This window comes from Pelodiscus sinensis, chromosome 17 (assembly GCF_049634645.1).
Source record: "Pelodiscus sinensis isolate JC-2024 chromosome 17, ASM4963464v1, whole genome shotgun sequence".
Lineage (NCBI taxonomy): Eukaryota > Metazoa > Chordata > Testudines > Trionychidae > Pelodiscus > Pelodiscus sinensis.
Window position 1 is genome coordinate 26,061,624 of NC_134727.1, and position 17,715 is coordinate 26,079,338.

Sequence of the window (17,715 nt, forward strand, 5' to 3'; positions counted from 1 at the left end):
ATAGTGGGGACATGAACCTTGAACTTTACAAAACTGGGTACTAAAAAATTGACCTTAATAAATTAAATCTTATCTGTCACTGTAGACACGGCCTTTCTTTGGTGCTGTAGAAATCTTTCCCTTGTTTTAGCACACTGGGAGAAAAGGCTGTCAATGTCCTCTTAAGTTCATGGACGTAGGCCCATCAATGGCTGTTAGTTAAGATGGTCAGTGATGCAACTTCATGATCCAAGTGTCCCTAACCCTTCAATAGTCAGAAGCTGGCTATGTCTACACTACAAAGATAAATTGGAAAAAGAAACAATTTTCCTATTTACTTCTGAAAGAGGCATTTCTGAAATTTGGCCTGTGTACATGGGGCCAAATTTCAGGAAAAAAACGTCTTTCGGAACATCCTTCTTCCCTGTAAAACGAGGTTTACAGAGATGCAGAAAAAACACATCCACTTTTCTGACATCTTTTTCTGATGTTCCCAGTAGGGATGCAGAGCTCTGCAGTCTAGACATAGCTGGAGGGACTGGATGCCAGGGGATGAATCACTCAAAATCACCCTGTTCTGTTCATTCGCTCTAAAGCTCTGCTCACTATCAGAAAACAAGGTACTGGGCTATGTTACCTGTTGGTCTTGACAAAGGTCCTACTAAATTCATGGTCCATTTTTGTCAGTTTTACAGTCCTAGGATTTTAAAAATAGTAAATTTAATTATTTTACCTATTTAAATCTGAAAGTGCATAGTGTTGTAATTGTAGGAGTCCTGACTGAAAATGTCATTGTGGGAGGTCACAAGTGTATTGTAGGAGGGCTGCAGTACCCATATCAGTGCTTCTGTGCTCCTGTTGACAGCTGAAAAGCAGCAACTACTGGCTGGAAGCCTAGCTCTGAAGGCAGAGCCACAATCAGCAGCAATGCAAAAGTAAGTGTGGCATGATATAGTATTGACATTCTTACTTCTGCCTTGCTGCCTGCAGAGCTGAGTCTCAGACAACAGCTGCCACTCTCTGGCCAGCTAGCTCTGAAGTTAGGATGTGAAAGTGTAACCGTGTAAATCAGGTGGGCAATAATTTTTGGTGGGGGGCCACTCCTAAGATTTTGGAAAGTGGTCTAGGGCCGCACTCTTCCATAGTATTAATGGAGGAGGTGCGGGGTCTGGGATGAAGGTCGGGGTGCAGAAGGGAGCTTGGGGTAAAGGATTGGGGTGCAGGAGGGAGAATGGGCTCTGGGAGGGAGTTTGGGCAAAGGAGGTAGATGTGACCTAGGGCAGGGAACTTGGATGCAGAGTTTTGGGGTGTGACCTAGGATAGGAGGAGATTGTGATTTTGGGCAGGAGATTGGGGTGCCAGATCTGTGAGGGGGTATGGGTGCATGTTGAGTAGCAGGGCAGGAGTGTGGGCCAGAGGGTTGGGAAGGGAGAGGCAGGCTGAGGTGCCAGACGCGGATTCTCGCCACAAGACTTACCAGTCTACAGCCAAACCTGCCTAACTGTAGAGCTAAAGGCTTGCAGAGTTTAAAATGTTTCTGCCTGCTTGGCCATGGGCAGGAGGGTTGTGCTTTGACCTGTTAGTCAAACAGGCAGCTCCTATTGCCCAGTGTCTGTCCAGAAACTGGCCAATGGGATTGTGCTGGGGGTGAGAGCAGTGTCTGAATCCCCTCTCTTTCCCCCCATTCCCCCCCAGACTCAAAGAGAAAGTGCCCAGCAGCCGCGTTTCTGAGCGGTGTGTAGGGCTGTGGGGTAAGCAGGGGAGCCTGCCTGGGGCTCCCCACCACCTCCGCAGGCTGGATCCAGTGGCTTGGCGGGCCAAATCCAGCCCATGGGCCATATTTTGCCCAGGCCTGGTGTAAATGGTTATCCAATGAGCCTGGGCTCATTGGTTAACATTCATGGTTATACACAGGAGCCTGGTATGTGTAGAAAGCTGGCTTAAAAGCTGAGTCCCCGTATGCACCGGCTCCTGGGGAACCAATTTACACCCTGTGCTGCTGCCTCTGATACAGAGGCAGCAGCCTGGGAAGGCAGGTGGGAGCTGGTATGCATTGGGAGCCAGCTTAAAGTTGGATCCGCATGTGCACTAGCTCATGGGAAGCCAACTGCCATCCTTCATGTAATCGTGTAACCACTGAAATTTTCAGAAGTTTTAAGGTTACTTAATTACACACATTTTAACATCCCTGCTCTGAAGGTAGTGCAAAATGAGGGTGGCAATAGCGTGACCCCTCTAAATATTATTGTGGCCTTCTACAACTCCCTTTTGTTTCAGGATTCCCAATTTGAGAAATGCTGGGGAACGTGCAGGGAGCTGCTCCAGTCCCTTACCTGTTTAGGGTGATGCTTACTGATTAGCCAGTGAACCAGTTAACCTTTCATATCCTTAATGTAAATTATCCTGTTTAGGAGAGAACAATAAACTAGTTCAACTTTCCAATAACCCCTTGTTTTCATTAATCAAATCAAGAACATACAGGTCTCTATGAAAAGCAAGGAATTTGCCAGAATGTGTCATTCAATCCATACAGTCTTTCTCATCTTAAATTCCACATCTGAATCAACTGCACACTACTCTGTGTTATGTTTTACATTCACAGAAAGTCAACATGTACTTCCAGTCTATATTTCATTTATTTTAATTAACAAACAGCCAAAAAGATTAGGATTAATTTTGCTATCATCTTTTCTTTGCTGATTACATCTCCTATTAACCTTTCCAAGATTTTGCCCAGGATTGATGGCAGAATAAGCAGCCTATATTTATCTGATTCATCCTGTTTGCCCCTTGCCCCCCACTTTTTTTTTAACATACAGGCACAATATTTGGATTTCTGAAGATAACTAGGGTACTCTGTATCTACTCAATGGCCTCAGATTTACAACTACCCAAGTAGAGTTTACACCAGTTTTCTGCTTCTATGGAGCAGTATGGCGCAGCAGATAAAGCCCTAGACTGGCATGTAGGTGATCTGGTTTCTGTTCCTGGCTCTGCTGATGGTTTTGAGCAAGTCACTTTATTGTTCTTTGTCTCAGTTCCTAACTATAAAATGGGATACTTATCCTTAGCCAGGGGGTGGCTCTATGCTCCCAGAAGGGTAGAAGAGGCAGGACCAAGAGCTGCGCTCCCCACTCCCTCCCAGCCTTTCGCACTTGTCAAAATGCATGATCCAGTGCTCGGATAGCAATTTAAAGGGACTACTGCAGCAGCGGTATAATGCAGGAGACATTACAGGCAGTCCCCGGGTTACATGGATCCGACTTACATCGGATCCCTACTTACAAATGAGGTGAGACAACCCCGCACTAGCTGCTTCCCCCCAGCAGACCAGGGAGACGCGAAGCTAGCACCTCCCCCAGCAGACCAGGTTGACGCGGAGCGGCTTTTCTCAGCAGACACCTCAGCTTGAGAACAAAGGACTGAGGGAAGTGAGGTGTGGGAGAATAAAACTGAGCTCTGGAGAAATGTTTGGCTAGAGTTTCCCCTACAATATGTACCAGTTCCGACTTACATACAAATTCAACTTAAGAACAAACCTACAGTCCCTATCTTGTACGTAACCTGGGGACTGCCTGTATATTTAGTCATAAGCAGCAGGTATAAAAGGCAGGGGAAAGCAATGCCTTCCCAAATTGACAGTCTGGCCCCACCTACATTCCACCCTCTCCCTAACCTCTGGGGAAGCCTGGGGCCATCCGCCCCCCAACCTCCCTCCCCTCTACCCATGCTCTGGCCAGGGTTGGAGAAGGCTGGGGACTGGGTGCCACCCACCCTTGGTACTACCCGGCTGGGGCGGGGGGTAGAGTCTGGGGTTGCCTGCCACCTGCTGGGGGAGGGGTGGCCTGCCGCTACAGTGGGGGCCACTTGGTTCCCATGAGGCCTAAGTTGGCAGGGGCAGGGCTGGAGGCTTAGGAACCCTAGGTGCACCGTCACCCATGTATATAGTGATGCAGCACAGGCAGCCCCCCGACTTGCAATGCGATCGGTTCCTGGGAAAGTGTCGCAAGTCGGGGGCATCGTAATTCGAACCCGCATTTACGATAGGTGCCGTGCGCATAAGTCGGGGGGTTTCGGCTCCTTCTGCACTTACAAAAATGGTCGTAAGTGCGTGTGTGTGTGGGGGGGGGGGTGTCACAACTCGGGCCATTATAAGGCAGGAGTTTCCTGTATGCAGAAAATAGAAACTTAATTTCACCCCTATAGTTAGTATTATTAAACTAACCTATGTATTTACATTAAAAAGTAAATATATTGAACTGTTTCAAAATGCAATACAAGTAAAAAGATCTATGGGATTCTGTTGTTATTCACAAACCATGCAAAATTCTAACATGAATGACTAATGTTGCTCCAAAGTTTCAAACGGGGTTGCTGTGTTAGTCTGTAACTGGAAAAACTTAAAAAACAACACCTTAGAGCAGTGGTTCCCAACACGGCGCCCGCGGGGCCATTTGTGTGCTCCCGCCAAGTGCTCGGGGCTGGCCTGGCCCCGGGCACGTGGTGCATGCATGGTGCCGGAGCTGGCCCGGGCGCATGGTAAGCGCCGGTCCCGGGAGCACCGCGAATTGGCCGCTCGGGCCCTGGGCGCGCTGCACTTGTGAGGGAGCGCCGGCCCCGGGCGCGCGGCGCTTGGTAGGAGGGCGCCAGCCCTGGGCGCGCGGCACTTGCGGGGGGGGGCCCGGCCCCGGGCGCGCGGCATTTGGAGGTGGCACCGGCCCCCAGCACGCAGCGCTTGGGAGGAGCGCTGGCCCCAGGAGCGCAGCGCTTGCGGGGGGGCCCCGCCCCCGAGCACATGGCTATGGGGGGGCCCCGCCCCTGAGCACGTGGCTATGGGGGGGGCTGCCCCTGGGCGTGCATGTGTCCCCGTCCTCTGGCGCCCGGCAGGCGAACGGCCACGCCCCCTGGCGCCTGGCAGCCTCTAAAGGTTGGGGACCACTGCCTTAGAGACTAACAAAAAATGTAGATGGTTTCATGAGCTGTGAATTAGAAACAAAGGCCACCTCTTCTGGGTTGGTCATTCAGGAAGGGGCAGAGTGGGGAATTGGGGGTGGCAAGCTTTCTCTCAAATCACTGCTGCTGCACAAATAGAATTCCACTTTTATTATTATTGCCTAATTATATTTTAAAAAGTAGAATTTGAAGCAATAATGACCACAAAAAAGAGAATCCTGAGTGACTACAAAAACATTTCAAATAATTGATGATGTTCTTGAGGACAAGAAACAAAAAAAAAACCCATGATATTTTGGGGCCATTCAGTCACACTGCATAGCAGTTTGTTTTTTTCCCTAACCCTCTCTCTTGGCAAAAGAGGGAATGGGAGCAGGTTGGTGGGGAAGGAGGGAGGAAAGGAGTCTAAAGTAAGTGAAAATCTTTTACTACAGATATCAGTCCAATATATGGCATATATGAGAATACAGGAAGTACCCCCAGAAAAGGGATTGGCTAATTTTTTATGCTACCATAATAATTACATTGAATGTATTGGCACAGACCATTTGTCAATCTGCAACTGCACTAAAGTGCTCAAAAGATACTGAACATACAGTTAACAGTGCCATCTTCTGCCCAAAACCAAAACAACAAAAACAATACAGAGTTTTGAAAGTATTGTAGGGTACCTCTATCTTAACTATTGTGATCCATTGTTTGGCTATAGTGATTTTCATAGCCCTAAGTCCAGTCACATTGCAATAGGTACTTAATTAACGCAATAACAAAATTAACTACTCACCACTATCGAAAATCAAGAAGAGGCAGGTGGATTGACAGTGGAAACGGGGCCATTGAGAGGAGTGGATGGGTGTAGGCCAGGTGATTTGTTAGGGGGCTGGATCTGGAAGAGGGCCTTTAGGAGGCCAGGTGGGAGTAGGATTTAATGGGAATCCTAAGTGGGTGGGGTGAGGGCTGGATGTAGGTGAGGTGGGTTGTTGGGGGCTTGCTCTAGTAGAGGTGGGTTTTTAGAGGTGCGGGTTGGATTTAAGATATCTTGGCAGGAGAGCACTGGATCTAGGAGAAGTGGGTTGCTGGGGGCTGGAATTAAGGTTTTTTGGGGCAGCTCATGTAGGACAGGTGGTGGTTGGGGGCTGGAATTCAGGATTTTTGGGGCGGCTGGTGTAGGACAGATGGTGGTTGGGGGCTGGAATTCAGGTTTTTTGGGGTGGCTGGTGTAGGACAGATGGTGGTTGGGGGTTGGAATTCAGGTTTTTTGGGGCTGCTGATGTAGGACAGATGGCGGTTGGGGGTTGGAATTCAGGTTTTTTGGGGCTGCTGATGTAGGACAGATGGTTGGGGGTTGGAATTCAGGTTTTTTGGGAGGGGCTGATGTAGGACAGATGGTTGGGGGTTGGAATTCAGGTTTTTTTGGGGGGGCTGATATAGGACAGATGGTTGGGGGTTGGAATTCAGGTTTTTTGGGAGGGGCTGATGTAGGACAGATGGTTGGGGGTTGGAATTCAGATTTTTGGGGGGGCTGATATAGGACAGATGGCGGTTGGGGCTGGAATTCAGGTTTTTTGGGGGGGCTGATGTTGGACAGATGGTGGTTGGGGGTTGGAATTCAGGGTTTTGGGGGGACTGATCAAGGAGCGGTGGGTTGTTAGGAGCTAGATTTAAGGGCGGGGGGAGCTGGGTCTAGGAAGGACAGATTGCTGGGGGCTCGGCAAGTGGGCGGAGCACTGCCGGCTGTCAGACGCGGCGTGAGGCGGCTTGGCAGCGGGGGGAGGGGCACGGAGGGCGGGACTGAGGGGTCTAGTTCGCCGATTGGGCGGCGGCCGCTGCTTATTAGGGAGCTGCGGCTCCACTTTCGCCAACTGCCGCTGGAGGGCGGTTGGCCCCGTGTGCAGGCGGGCGGTTGCTGGGGTGGGAGCCCCGTCTCCTGCGGCTGACAGGGCGGGGGCGGGCTGCCCCGCCTCTGGGGAAGGGAAGGCGGGAGGGGCTGCCCCGGGGTGGGTGAGAGGGGAAAGGGCTGCCCCTGTCTCTGCAGTAGCTGAGGGGATGCCCCGTCTCGAGGAAGGGGGAGAGGGTGTCCATGGGGTGGGGAAGGAGCTAGCTTGGGGAGATGAGACAAAACTCCTCCTGACCTGATTCTTCCCCCCCCCCCCCTCCTCGCAGCCGGTGCTGGGGCTGGGAGGCGAAAGAGAAGATGGAGGCGTTCAAACTGCGCGCCTACAGCCGGCGGAGACAGAAGAAGGTTCACTGTTCCTCCCCGCTACCGGGGGTGGCTGCGTCAATCCCCAGAGGCAGCAGCAAAGCGGGCCCCTTCCAGCCCTGCCGACGCCTCTTTGCCCCACCCTTGAGGGAGTCCAATGCCCAAAGTAAGTGACTTGTCTCCTCATCACCTTCCTGAGTTTCCTTCGATATTCTCATGGGCGTTCTAGAGACGTCACTGCCACTTCAACGTATGAGGCGAAAATCTAGCCTGAGGTTGGGTGCAATCAGCAAGATGCTGGGTGATAATCCTACAAAGAAATGTTCACATGCCACATCCTGGGTGGAGAGGGGGTTGTCTGTGTCTGCAGGAGAGCCACAGCAGGCCCCTTTCTTGCAATGTAACTTGGGGAGGAGGCGTCACCTGCTACCTTTCATCCATTCCTCCTTAATTAGGGAAAATGCCTCTCCAGCCCTTTTGACTTCATGTGCATTTTGGAGTTCTGGTTTAAATTCAAACAGTTTAATTCCACAATGAACGCTGGCTAAACCAAGACAGTGAGTACTCTTAGGCTGCGTCTAGACTGGCAAGATTTTGCGCAAAAGCGGCCTCTTGCACAAAATCTTGCCGCCTGTCTACACTGGCTGCGAGTATTTACGCAAGAACACTGACTTTCTACTGTACAAAATCAGTGGTTCTTGCACAAATACTCTGATGCTCCCACTCAGGGATAAGCCCTCTTGCGCAAGTATTCTTGCGCAAGAAGGCCAGTGTAGACAGCCAAGTTAATTTCTTGTGCAAGAAAGCCCAGTGGCTAAAATGGCCATCGGTGCTTTCTTGCGCAAGAGAGCATCTACACTGGCATGGGTGCTTTTGCGCAAAAGACATCTTTTGCGCAAAAGCATCCGTGCCAGTGTAGACGCTCTCTTGCACAAATACTTTTAATGGAAAAACTTTTCTGTTAAAAGTATTTGCGCAAAATCTTGCCAGTCTAGACGCAGCCTTAACGTCCTGGAACCTTAACATCCCCCTCTGTCCTAGAATGGGTAGCTTGGTGTTCAATATACATTCCATCCGAAAACACTAGGTGCCAATAGCAGATTCTCCCTCCTGCTTGACAGGTGGCACTTAAGGGCATATTTCTCATCTCTCTATTCTGAGTCTTGGTTCTATGTTAGGTCCCTGGGTTTTAGGCTCTGAGAGATGCAAGTGGCCTGGATATCAGATATGTATGTTCCCTGGCCATCCGCATCTGTCATATGACTTTCATGTTATGACTCTATTGCTAATAAGAAAAGGGAAACTAGACCTGAGTCATGTGACAATATAGAGGTGCATTAGGTATTGTGTTCAACAAAAGGGGGAAAAAAAGTGATATGTTGAATTAAAAATGGCTCATTCTTATCTTCCCGTAAGACATTCCAAATGTTAAATTGTTTTGACATAAACAAAAGTTGATTTTACTGGGGATTTAAAAAGGAAAATCCACTTGCTGGTAATGTCCTGATGTATATAACATCAACATAGGCTGTGGTGAGGAGAGGGTGTCTTTGAGTTAGAGTATGCCAAGCCACAAGTAGGGTTGCCATGTGTCCAGTTTTGAACTGGACAGTCCAGTATTTGAGCTTTCTGTTCAGAAAACTAATTGTGAAAATATAAATGTCTGTCACTTTCTAAATAAGATATAATGTAGATTGTGATGTAAAGTCAAGTGTGTCTGAGACTTTTGTTCATACCATCTGGCAACCCTAGCCACGAGAAGCGGTGTGTTTGTGGGAGGGTGATCTGGCAGGTAAGAAAACGGTTTAATTAAACTAAGAAACTGGGGATATAATGGCTTTGTCACAAACTGGTGGAGGGAATAGAAACCAGCAGTCTTGATTTGCTCTCCGTTATTCAATAGTCTGCTCTTCTTGAGTCTGATTTAAAATAGTAGTTTGCTATTCATACACATTTCCCATAGAAGGCCTCATTTGTTTTCTGTGCCACCCAAGATGTGGCTCTTCTTGAAACACATGAGAACCCTTAATCGCCAAGGAGAGGCACTTCAAAAACTGAATTCATACTAATACTCAGAGTCTCCCTTGAGATTTGGCATATCTGGAACAGCTGGAAGGGTGGTCCAGAGACTTCATAAATTTGTGTGTATAAACACTAACTACAGATAGCAACTCACTTGAGGACCGCCACCTTGCACTAGGAAGTGGGAGCTAATAGCAGTCATGGAGAAAAAACATGCCTATAAACTTTGTAAATATCTACAAACATCCATTAGTAGGGGATGATTCTTGGCTGATCCAATCCCGAAGTCCAGGAAATCCCAGCCAGGGGCTGCTGCAGTGGTTGGTCTCAGATCTCCTTTCCCCTTTGTGAAAAGAAAGAAATATACATGGAGATGAAGCTTCAGACCCCTTTTTAAAATTATGGATTCATAAAGAAAAGTCCTTACCTGTCTCAAAATAACATCTTATTAAAGCTGAAATTATAGCATCTGATTTTTCAGACTTATATTGTCAGTTAGTACTGTGATGTTTGGGATGCAAGCAATGGAGAGTGGTGTTGATTTTTTTCTAAATTTTTGTATGATCCAGGATGTATATAACACTATCGTTGGTAACCAATGCGTGTTAAGACTTACAAATTTAAAATGGACTAGTTATTATAATCGAGTTGGACTCAAACTTCTGCAAACCCCACAACTACCTTTCAAGAATTTTTATTCTGTTTTCCTGTGAAATGACAGGTCTTACAGTGTGTGATCTTACTCTGAACAGCTTGCTATATTTCCATAAGCTAGATTGTGTGATTTGTCTCATGATATTAGTATGTGAGCAAAGAAGAAGTTGCAAAGCAGGTTCTTCATTCAGACTTTGACTCCAGTATTGAAAACATACTAAAAATTTGTCTCTAAACAAGATTTTTAATTTCTGTCTTCTATGACCGTGTCCATTATAGATTAATTTTAGAATTTTGTTAATAGTATTTTTGGTTCTAAATTTAAATATTCACTCTTCTGCAGGTGTGAAGGGAAATCCCAATGTGAAAGCCTTATCAAAAATCAATGAAAACTTTGAAGTGACCAAAGTGAACAATTCAGCTGATCAGAGGTCTGTAGTAATACACATTTAAAATATACCACTATCAATTACATTATTTAACTTCAAAGCTACTTATACTAAATTCATAACTATCTGATAAATATTTGGATAGATGTCTACCAAATTCTGGTAGCTGTTACCTATTTAATATTTGACCACCATCTAAAAGAGATGGCTTTTTAAGGACACTTTTAAATTTAAAAACTGTAAAATGAGCTAAATTTTAATAAGCATAATGCACATGCAAGCTTCATTTTTTTCCAAATATAGTGTTCAATTAAATGATGAGAAAATCACAAACACGGACATCAGAGGAAAAAGTACTACACAGTTAAAGGTATGAACATCAATTTTTACTCCACTACCTATTACTAAATTTTAACTTTTATTGGTTGGTACTCTTTGGTGGAGGGCAAGATACTGGGAATGGGGAAGGGTATACTAGCCTTCTGTGGGTTAATTCTCCCCTTTTGTACACAAGCATTACTCCCACCAAAGTTACTGCAAGTCAAATGCATTTGTTTAGGGCTGAACTTTATGGGGTGGTTGTTGTGGTTTTTAGTTGGTTGGGGGTTTTTTTGCACTTTGGGTTGCCAGAACAAAAGCTGGTGTATAACTTGTAAACATACAGAAATACTAACTAGCTGCTATCTGATCTTAGGCAAATCATGAATTGACCCTGCCTCAGTTTCCCCATTTGCAAAACTGAGAGTACAGTAGATGTCCCCGGGAGCTGCAGGCATCAGTGGCTCCAGGAGAGCGACGGGGCAACAAGCGGGGGCCATTCTTCTGCCCTGCGCCCTGGAGCCGTTGATGGCACTCCTGCTGGCACCGCTTTGTCCTAGGAGCTGCAGGCATCAGCAGCTCCAGGGCACGGGCAGGGAGAACGGCCCCGCTAGCTACCTCGTCGCTCTCCTGCAACTGCTGATGCTGCTCGTGCCGGTGGCCGCTTTGTCCCCTCCTTGTAGCACCCAGGGACGAAGCAGCACCGGGAGGAGCAGCATCAGCGGCTCTAGGAGAGTGACGGAGCAGCGAGCGGGGCTGGGCGCCCAGGAGCTGCAGGGAGGGAAAGGGCCAGGGCCAGGCAGGTATGGGGCCAGGATACATACAGTTTACATATGGTCTCATTTAGGTCGGATAATTGGGACTTTGCTGTACTTATCTCAAAACACTTCTCAACAGTGTTAACAAATCAGAAGTACTACACAATAGCTAGATAATGTCAATCAATGGAAACTCACTTCATTTCTGTAAAATCCCTTTTAGTTCAAACATATCTTACAAACTTAAGTCCTATCACATCTCAATGTAAAATGATTATCCTCCGTTATTATTGTAAAAAAATTATGTTTTGGTGTTCCTTATTTATCCTTAGTTACTTCAATACCTAGGCCCTGATCATGCAAACATTCAGCTTTCTGGATGTGAGTAGTCCCCCTGAGTTCTACAGGCCTACTTAGATGTATAAAGTATTTATGGGTATACAGCATCATATTTGTGCAAATCAGTTTTACTTTTAAGCAACAGCACTTTAGACTCAATATGCAAATATCAACTTGAAGGTTTGTGTTTTGTTTGTTCTCTTGTTTCATATATTTGAACTGGCCTTGCATTTGTTATTTAATGTAGAACTTTGCTTGATTGCAGTAGGCCTTCAATGGAAGCTTTACCCAAGCAACAATTATGATAAAGCCAGCTGTTACTAACAGTAGAGTCAGAATAATAAGTCAAATGGCAGTTTTGCTAATGATGAATGGAAAAACAGTAAAATCAACTGTATTTGCTATGTGATGCTGTCAGGTTCACTTGTCAGTAAGCCTAAATGACAAATGTATTGCAAGAAAGTCATTCTACAAGCTTTAGTTTGGAATCTTTGATAATATAAGAATAAATCTGATTACATCTCTAGATCTAGTTTTGTTATCTGAATCTTCACTTGTAAATTTTAGGAATCTCTTCAAAGCAACTGTGAAAGTAACGAAAGTTGGAGAAACAGTGAGACTACTTCAGGGGAGTACATTTTAAGCTATTAATGTATATAAGAGCAAACCAATAATGCACTAACTACTTGTGTTAAACTTCTGTCTGTTTGCTCTTGTATCTAGCCATTACAATCTTCGAACCTTTTCCAGACCTGATGAGCTCTGTGTGATCTTGAAAGCTTGTTTCATTTACCAACAGAGGTCCAATAAAAGATATTGCCCTCACCCACCTTGTCTCTTGACAATCCAGAGACTGACATACCTGCAATAACATTACATATTATGTTCAGGAAGTACACACTTTTTGAATCAAGGTTGGATGTCTGCTTCTGTTGATTCCAGCATGTGTCTGGTCAATTTTTGATAAAGTGCCTCTCAGTGGCTAATGTATTTTACCTTCATTTACGAACAGGACTCTGCTCCTTACAAAGTAACTAACACTTCTCAGAAAATCCCTCTTTCTCTATATTCTTAACTTTTTTCAGGGCCATATAGGAATGTAGTCCTGATGGTTATGGATTGCCAGTCTCCCAAATGTCATTGGGAGGATTACCTAGCTACTCTACTAGATCTGTATCCTTTGGCTAGAAGAACATTTTTGAGTGATAACCTGTTAATCAGGGTTATTCCTCCTCTATTGAAAAGTGCCATGGGATACTCCAATTCTACCTAGATCTCCACTTGATCTCTACCACAAGGGATCTACTGTAGATTTAATATCTCATTTAAAAGTCATTATATATGGCTACACAGGGAGCTTAGCTGCACTGTGAGCTTGCCCCCTTCAAGCTGACACTAACTGAAAGGGTTTTTCTCTAGAGAAGAGGGTTGGATAACTTCAAGCATACATCAAGAGTTTCTCCAAATATCATTTTATGATGTACTGCTAGGCATACCGAATGGTCACATTTCTAATAGATTTTAACATTTAGAACAAATCTGTTTGAATATTTCAGGACAAATCTTGTCAAATTTTAAAAAATAATATTGACTAAAAAGAGTTTAAGACATTTACCTCCTTTAAAGAATAAAGATTGTTTCTAGGCTTATGACATAAGCCAAGTTTCAATTTGTACCTTGTGTTAAAATGTTGGTTTTTAAAACCATCCATAATAATTGAAGATATTTAGCTCATTACAGAATCAGAACCTATGCCCTTTTCTGGTGGTCCATTGATAAAGAAATCATGATTTGCAAAAGACCATATTGAAACTTTTTTTTTTCCCTTTTAAATTGCAGGAATGACTCTGCCTACAGGGGTCTCTACCTTTCTACTGGACTGCTTGGACATGGATTCCAGTACAGAATCTATTGATAGCATGAATAGTTGCCCATCACCTGAAATATTCAGGAATGAAGATAGTTTAGGTAAAAACTAATTTTCACATTATTAAGATATGATACAATTACAAATACTATATTTATATAATTCATTTATTGGGTTAAATCTCTGGATTGAGCCAAGCTATGTTCATTGCAGACCTCAGAGGGCTTGACCATCCAGTCTAGGGGTTAACTGGCCATAATGCATAATTTGGAGTAGATTTAAATGCTAGCAGAAATAGTTCCTTAGGTATTTCAGTATTACAACTTGTACCTCCCTGGTCTGGCACCCTGGGGACTTGTCCTGTCCCAAACCAGAGAATCTGCCAGACCATAGGTGTTTAATGCTGGCCCTTCTGCTGCCATCAGTTGTGGGGCTCCGCTCCTGTTGTAGCAGAGGGGGCTGCACTAACTGAGCTAGAACTGGCCGGGGGGGGGGGGGGGGGAGGGAGACACTCTGAGAAGAGTCAAGATAGCTATGGGGGCCAGGAGTGTAGGACACTGGGATTACAGCAAGTTCTGAGGAAGCTGAGCTGCGCTGCTGGCCCCTGCTGCCAACTGTGGAGCTGCACTCCTGGGGCTCTGCAGCCACCCTGCCTCTTCCCCTGAGCGTCCCCATCCCCACTTCTCTATTTGTAGCACTCTAAGAAAGCAGTTGTGTGTGTCTTTAAGGATGTACACTCTGGCAGGTGTTAGCGTTGGGTAGCACAACAATATACTGCATCAGAGATTTCAGCTGTAATTATACAGAGAAAAATTTTATTTTGTTTCTCTATAGTATGTAGCAACGAGGCTGGCTATAACCAGGGCTCGACAAATACACTCGCCTGCAGTGAGTAGATTTTACCAGCTGGCGAGTGCAGGGGCAGACTGGCCCGGTGGACCATTGTGATGGGCTGGCCAAAGCCCACACTACGGGCAGTGCGGCCCCATCCGATCTGCTGGCCGGTGGAAGAGCAGAGCGCCGCTGGGAAGCAGGGAGTGCGGTGATTCTCAGCGTCAAGCTGCCTGCGTGCAGCTCAGGCGCAAGGAGGCGGGGTGTGAGCCAGAGGGCAGGACGCCAGGATGCTGGTGTGACATGGTGTCCTGACGTCATGGCCAGCGACCGCCGGATTCAAAAAGGCTCCGACAACCTCACAAAGTGGAAGGCAGACGCTGGGGAGGGGAAGGGCGGGGCAGGGATTGTGCTGTGGGGAAGGGGAGAAATAAGGGGAACGGGCTTGTGCGGAGGTGAGGGGAGGAGGTCAGGAGAAGAAGAAAGGGGAAAGCACCAAGGGACAGGGGTGCAGGAGCGAGAAATGCCAGGGGGCCAAGTGCAGATAATGAGGAACAGGGGAGGTGTCAGTGGGAGGGGGGACAGGGTGATGTTGGGAGAGGAGAGGAGAAGGGCATTGGTAGCTAGAGGGGGGAGGTGGAGGTGCTGGGCGAAAGCTTGAAAGAAGGGGTGGGCATGAGGAAGGCGGGGATGGAGCAAGGCATGTGTGAGGACACAGGGGCATGAGGGTGGTGAGGAGGTGGGTATCAGGGAAAAAGGGGGAAGGGGCAGTGAGGGAAGGGGAAGGCACCAGGAGGGTTCAGGTGCCAGGGGATTCTGGGGGTGAAGCAGAAGGGCAGACACCTGCAGGGGAGGGACCAGCACCAGAGGAGAGAGGCAGGGCAGGTGTGTAGAGGGAGGTGTTAGGAGAAGGGATAAGGAGGGGTAGCTCACATGATCAGAATGGGGCTACTGGAGGGATGGGCAGAGGGGGGAGAGAAGGGCTGGTGGAGGGGGGCAGGTCTCAGGAAGGCTGAGGGAAGTGAGAAAGGCAGGAGTCAGGACAGCAGAGGAGGGTGAGGAGTTAGGGGACAGCAGGCACCAGGGAAGCTGGTAGAGCAAGGGGTGGAGACATGGCAGCGGAGGGAAAAGGTAGAGGTTTACAAGATATTTATTAATAACTTGGGTGATATTTATTAACTTATTAGTAACTACTGTTCTTATCTTATTACTGTTCTTATCTTATTTGGGGGGGGGTGGCAAGTCCCTTTTTTGTCTGGCGAGTAGGGTTTTCCATAATTTGTTGAGCCCTGGCTATAACAGCTGATAGAGCAGCAGTTCTAACCCAGCACCTGGCCAGACCCAGCACCTCCCCTCCCACGTCAGCTGTTGGGAGATGCATGTCCTACCCCGTTTCTCAGCCAACCATCCCCAGGCAGGGATTAGAACATAAGAGTGGCTGTACTGGGTCAGACCAAAGGTCCATCTAGCCCAGTAGCCTGTCTGCCAACAGTGGCCAGCACCAGGTGCCCCAGAGGGGGTGGACCGAAGACAATGGGGTCTCCTCCCAGACATGGAAAAGCAGTTTGCTGCACAGAGGGAGGGCCGTGTGGAGCCCAGCAGGTGGCCTTAGAGCAACTGCGACCCAAGCAGCAGAGCTCAGTTGGGAGGCAGTGCAGGGCTAGGTAAAGGAGAGGGGGCAGAGTCTCAGTGGGGGGCTAGTGCTGGGGGGGCTCTGAGGGTGGGGGGGCTTTGAGGTGGTTTTAGAGGAGAAGCAGCCCGGGCAACAGATCTCACCTGGAGGCTGGGAGGCAGTGCAGGGCTAGGTAAGGGGGGTGGGGCTAGTGCTAGGGGGTTCTGGGGATGGGGCTATATATTGGGGGCTGGCACTGGGGGGAGTTGGAGGCAGTGGGGCTCTGGAAACAGGAGGCTGGCACTAGGGGCGGTCGGGTGGTGGAGGGCTGGCACTGAGGGTCTCTATGGGTAGGAGGCTGGCACAGTAGATTTGGGTGTAGGGGACTCAGGTGTCAATGGCTGGCGATTGGAGTAGTGGAGGGCTCTAGGGGTTGGGGCTGGCATTGGGGAGCTCTTGGGCTTCGATGTACCCAACCCCCAGAGCCACCATGAACAGCCAGCTTAAGCTGCAGCAGCCACCTGATACGTGGCGACTACTGGAGCAGAAGCTGGCTGTTCACAGTGGCTCAGGGGGCCAGGTGTTTTGGTGCACTGGTAACATTTTATTTTCATATTTGCATAACGAATATGCAAATCAAATTGTACCAGTCCAAAGTTTGTGAATAGGTGTGCTGGTCTGTGGTATTAAAAAAAGGTTGGGAACTACTGTGACAGAGGACCTTCCTCAAGGCTCCTTATATACTTCAGAGGGAGGGCCTTTATCTTACAAATATCACAGATCTACATTATAGACTAAATTTAGAAATGGAATTAACTACAGAATGAAAGGCAACTTCCAACTGTATCTTCTGTGTGCAGACAGAAATAATTCCAATCCTGAGGAGTGTCTCAAATATAAGAATTCTACTCTCCTGGATACCAGCAAAGCAGTGACCATAGATAAGATGCCACAGCTTTCAAATCTTTCAGAGATATTGGGTACCTTTTTATATTAAATCATTTCAAATGCTTATTTCACTAAATTAAAAACTGCAGTAGTGTGAACTCCACATCTAAAGACCATGGAAGTCCCTATACTTTAATTCATTGTGAAGACCCTTCTGCCTTATGGTGAATAGCACCTCAAGATGATAATCATATTTATAGTACTTAATATGCAGTAGGATAACTCTCCCTTTCATAACTATATTTTAAATGTAAACTTTCTTGTCTTGTAGAGCCCATATATGAGGGTCATCAAGACCAATACGTTGGGAGGTAATCTGTAAAGCAGAGAATTTTACTTAATTTTTAGTAAACCTACAAAATACATGTATTTTATACTCTGTCCTGTACATGCAAATTATTGCCCTGACTTGCAAATACGCTGTGATCATCCCCAGTGGCTTAAGTGGAATTGATTAATGTGAGGAAGTGTTTGAAGGGTTGAGATAAAGATCTACTAAAACAAGCTACCTTTTTAATTGGTTCCATTATACCAGGAGTGGGGAACCTATGCTTGCCTGGATCTGGCCCCTGAGGCTCAGGGTTCTCCTTCTCCCTTCCTCCCAGCATTGGGGAGCCCGCTCTTGTGTTCCAGCCTCTGGCTGTCCCCCGTGGCGCTGGAGCACACAATCTACTAGCCTGGGCCCTCCCCCAAGTCTCTGGTATATGAGGGAATGTAGAGAGTGTCTTTCTCCTCAATTGGGGGCCACATCAGTGAGGGTTTGTTTTTTGCTTCTCACTTGTGAGGCCCCTGACAGATTTTTTTTTTTTTTCCTGTGAATCAGCAGCCCCAGCCCAAAAAAGGTT

General features: G+C 47.0%; 1 protein-coding gene and 1 long non-coding RNA gene across 9 annotated transcripts in view; one reads left to right on the top strand and one right to left on the bottom strand.

The window, feature by feature from the left end:
• Positions 1–6,537, bottom strand: part of LOC112544642 (uncharacterized) — a 34,750-nt gene extending 28,213 nt beyond the window's left edge. The window contains exons 1-2 of one of the 2 annotated variants that reach the window (XR_003087993.2): positions 5,717–6,537; positions 2,313–2,382 (exon numbers count right to left, since the gene is read on the bottom strand). This is a non-coding gene — a long non-coding RNA (uncharacterized LOC112544642). The remainder of the gene's footprint in view (positions 1–2,312; positions 2,383–5,716) is intronic. The other variant, XR_012896355.1, reaches the window with a different exon arrangement.
• A 312-nt stretch (positions 6,538–6,849) lies between these two features.
• MEIKIN (meiotic kinetochore factor) overlaps positions 6,850–17,715 on the top strand; it is a 28,651-nt gene continuing 17,785 nt past the window's right edge. For all 7 annotated transcript variants that reach the window (XM_075900367.1, XM_075900369.1, XM_075900371.1 and 4 more), the window contains exons 1-7: positions 6,850–7,298; positions 10,152–10,239; positions 10,501–10,567; positions 12,180–12,237; positions 13,449–13,580; positions 16,783–16,902; positions 17,142–17,181. In XM_075900367.1, the coding sequence (XP_075756482.1) occupies positions 7,127–7,298; positions 10,152–10,239; positions 10,501–10,567; positions 12,180–12,237; positions 13,449–13,580; positions 16,783–16,902; positions 17,142–17,181 (677 nt within the window). In that variant the 5' untranslated portion in view covers positions 6,850–7,126. The remainder of the gene's footprint in view (positions 7,299–10,151; positions 10,240–10,500; positions 10,568–12,179; positions 12,238–13,448; positions 13,581–16,782; positions 16,903–17,141; positions 17,182–17,715) is intronic.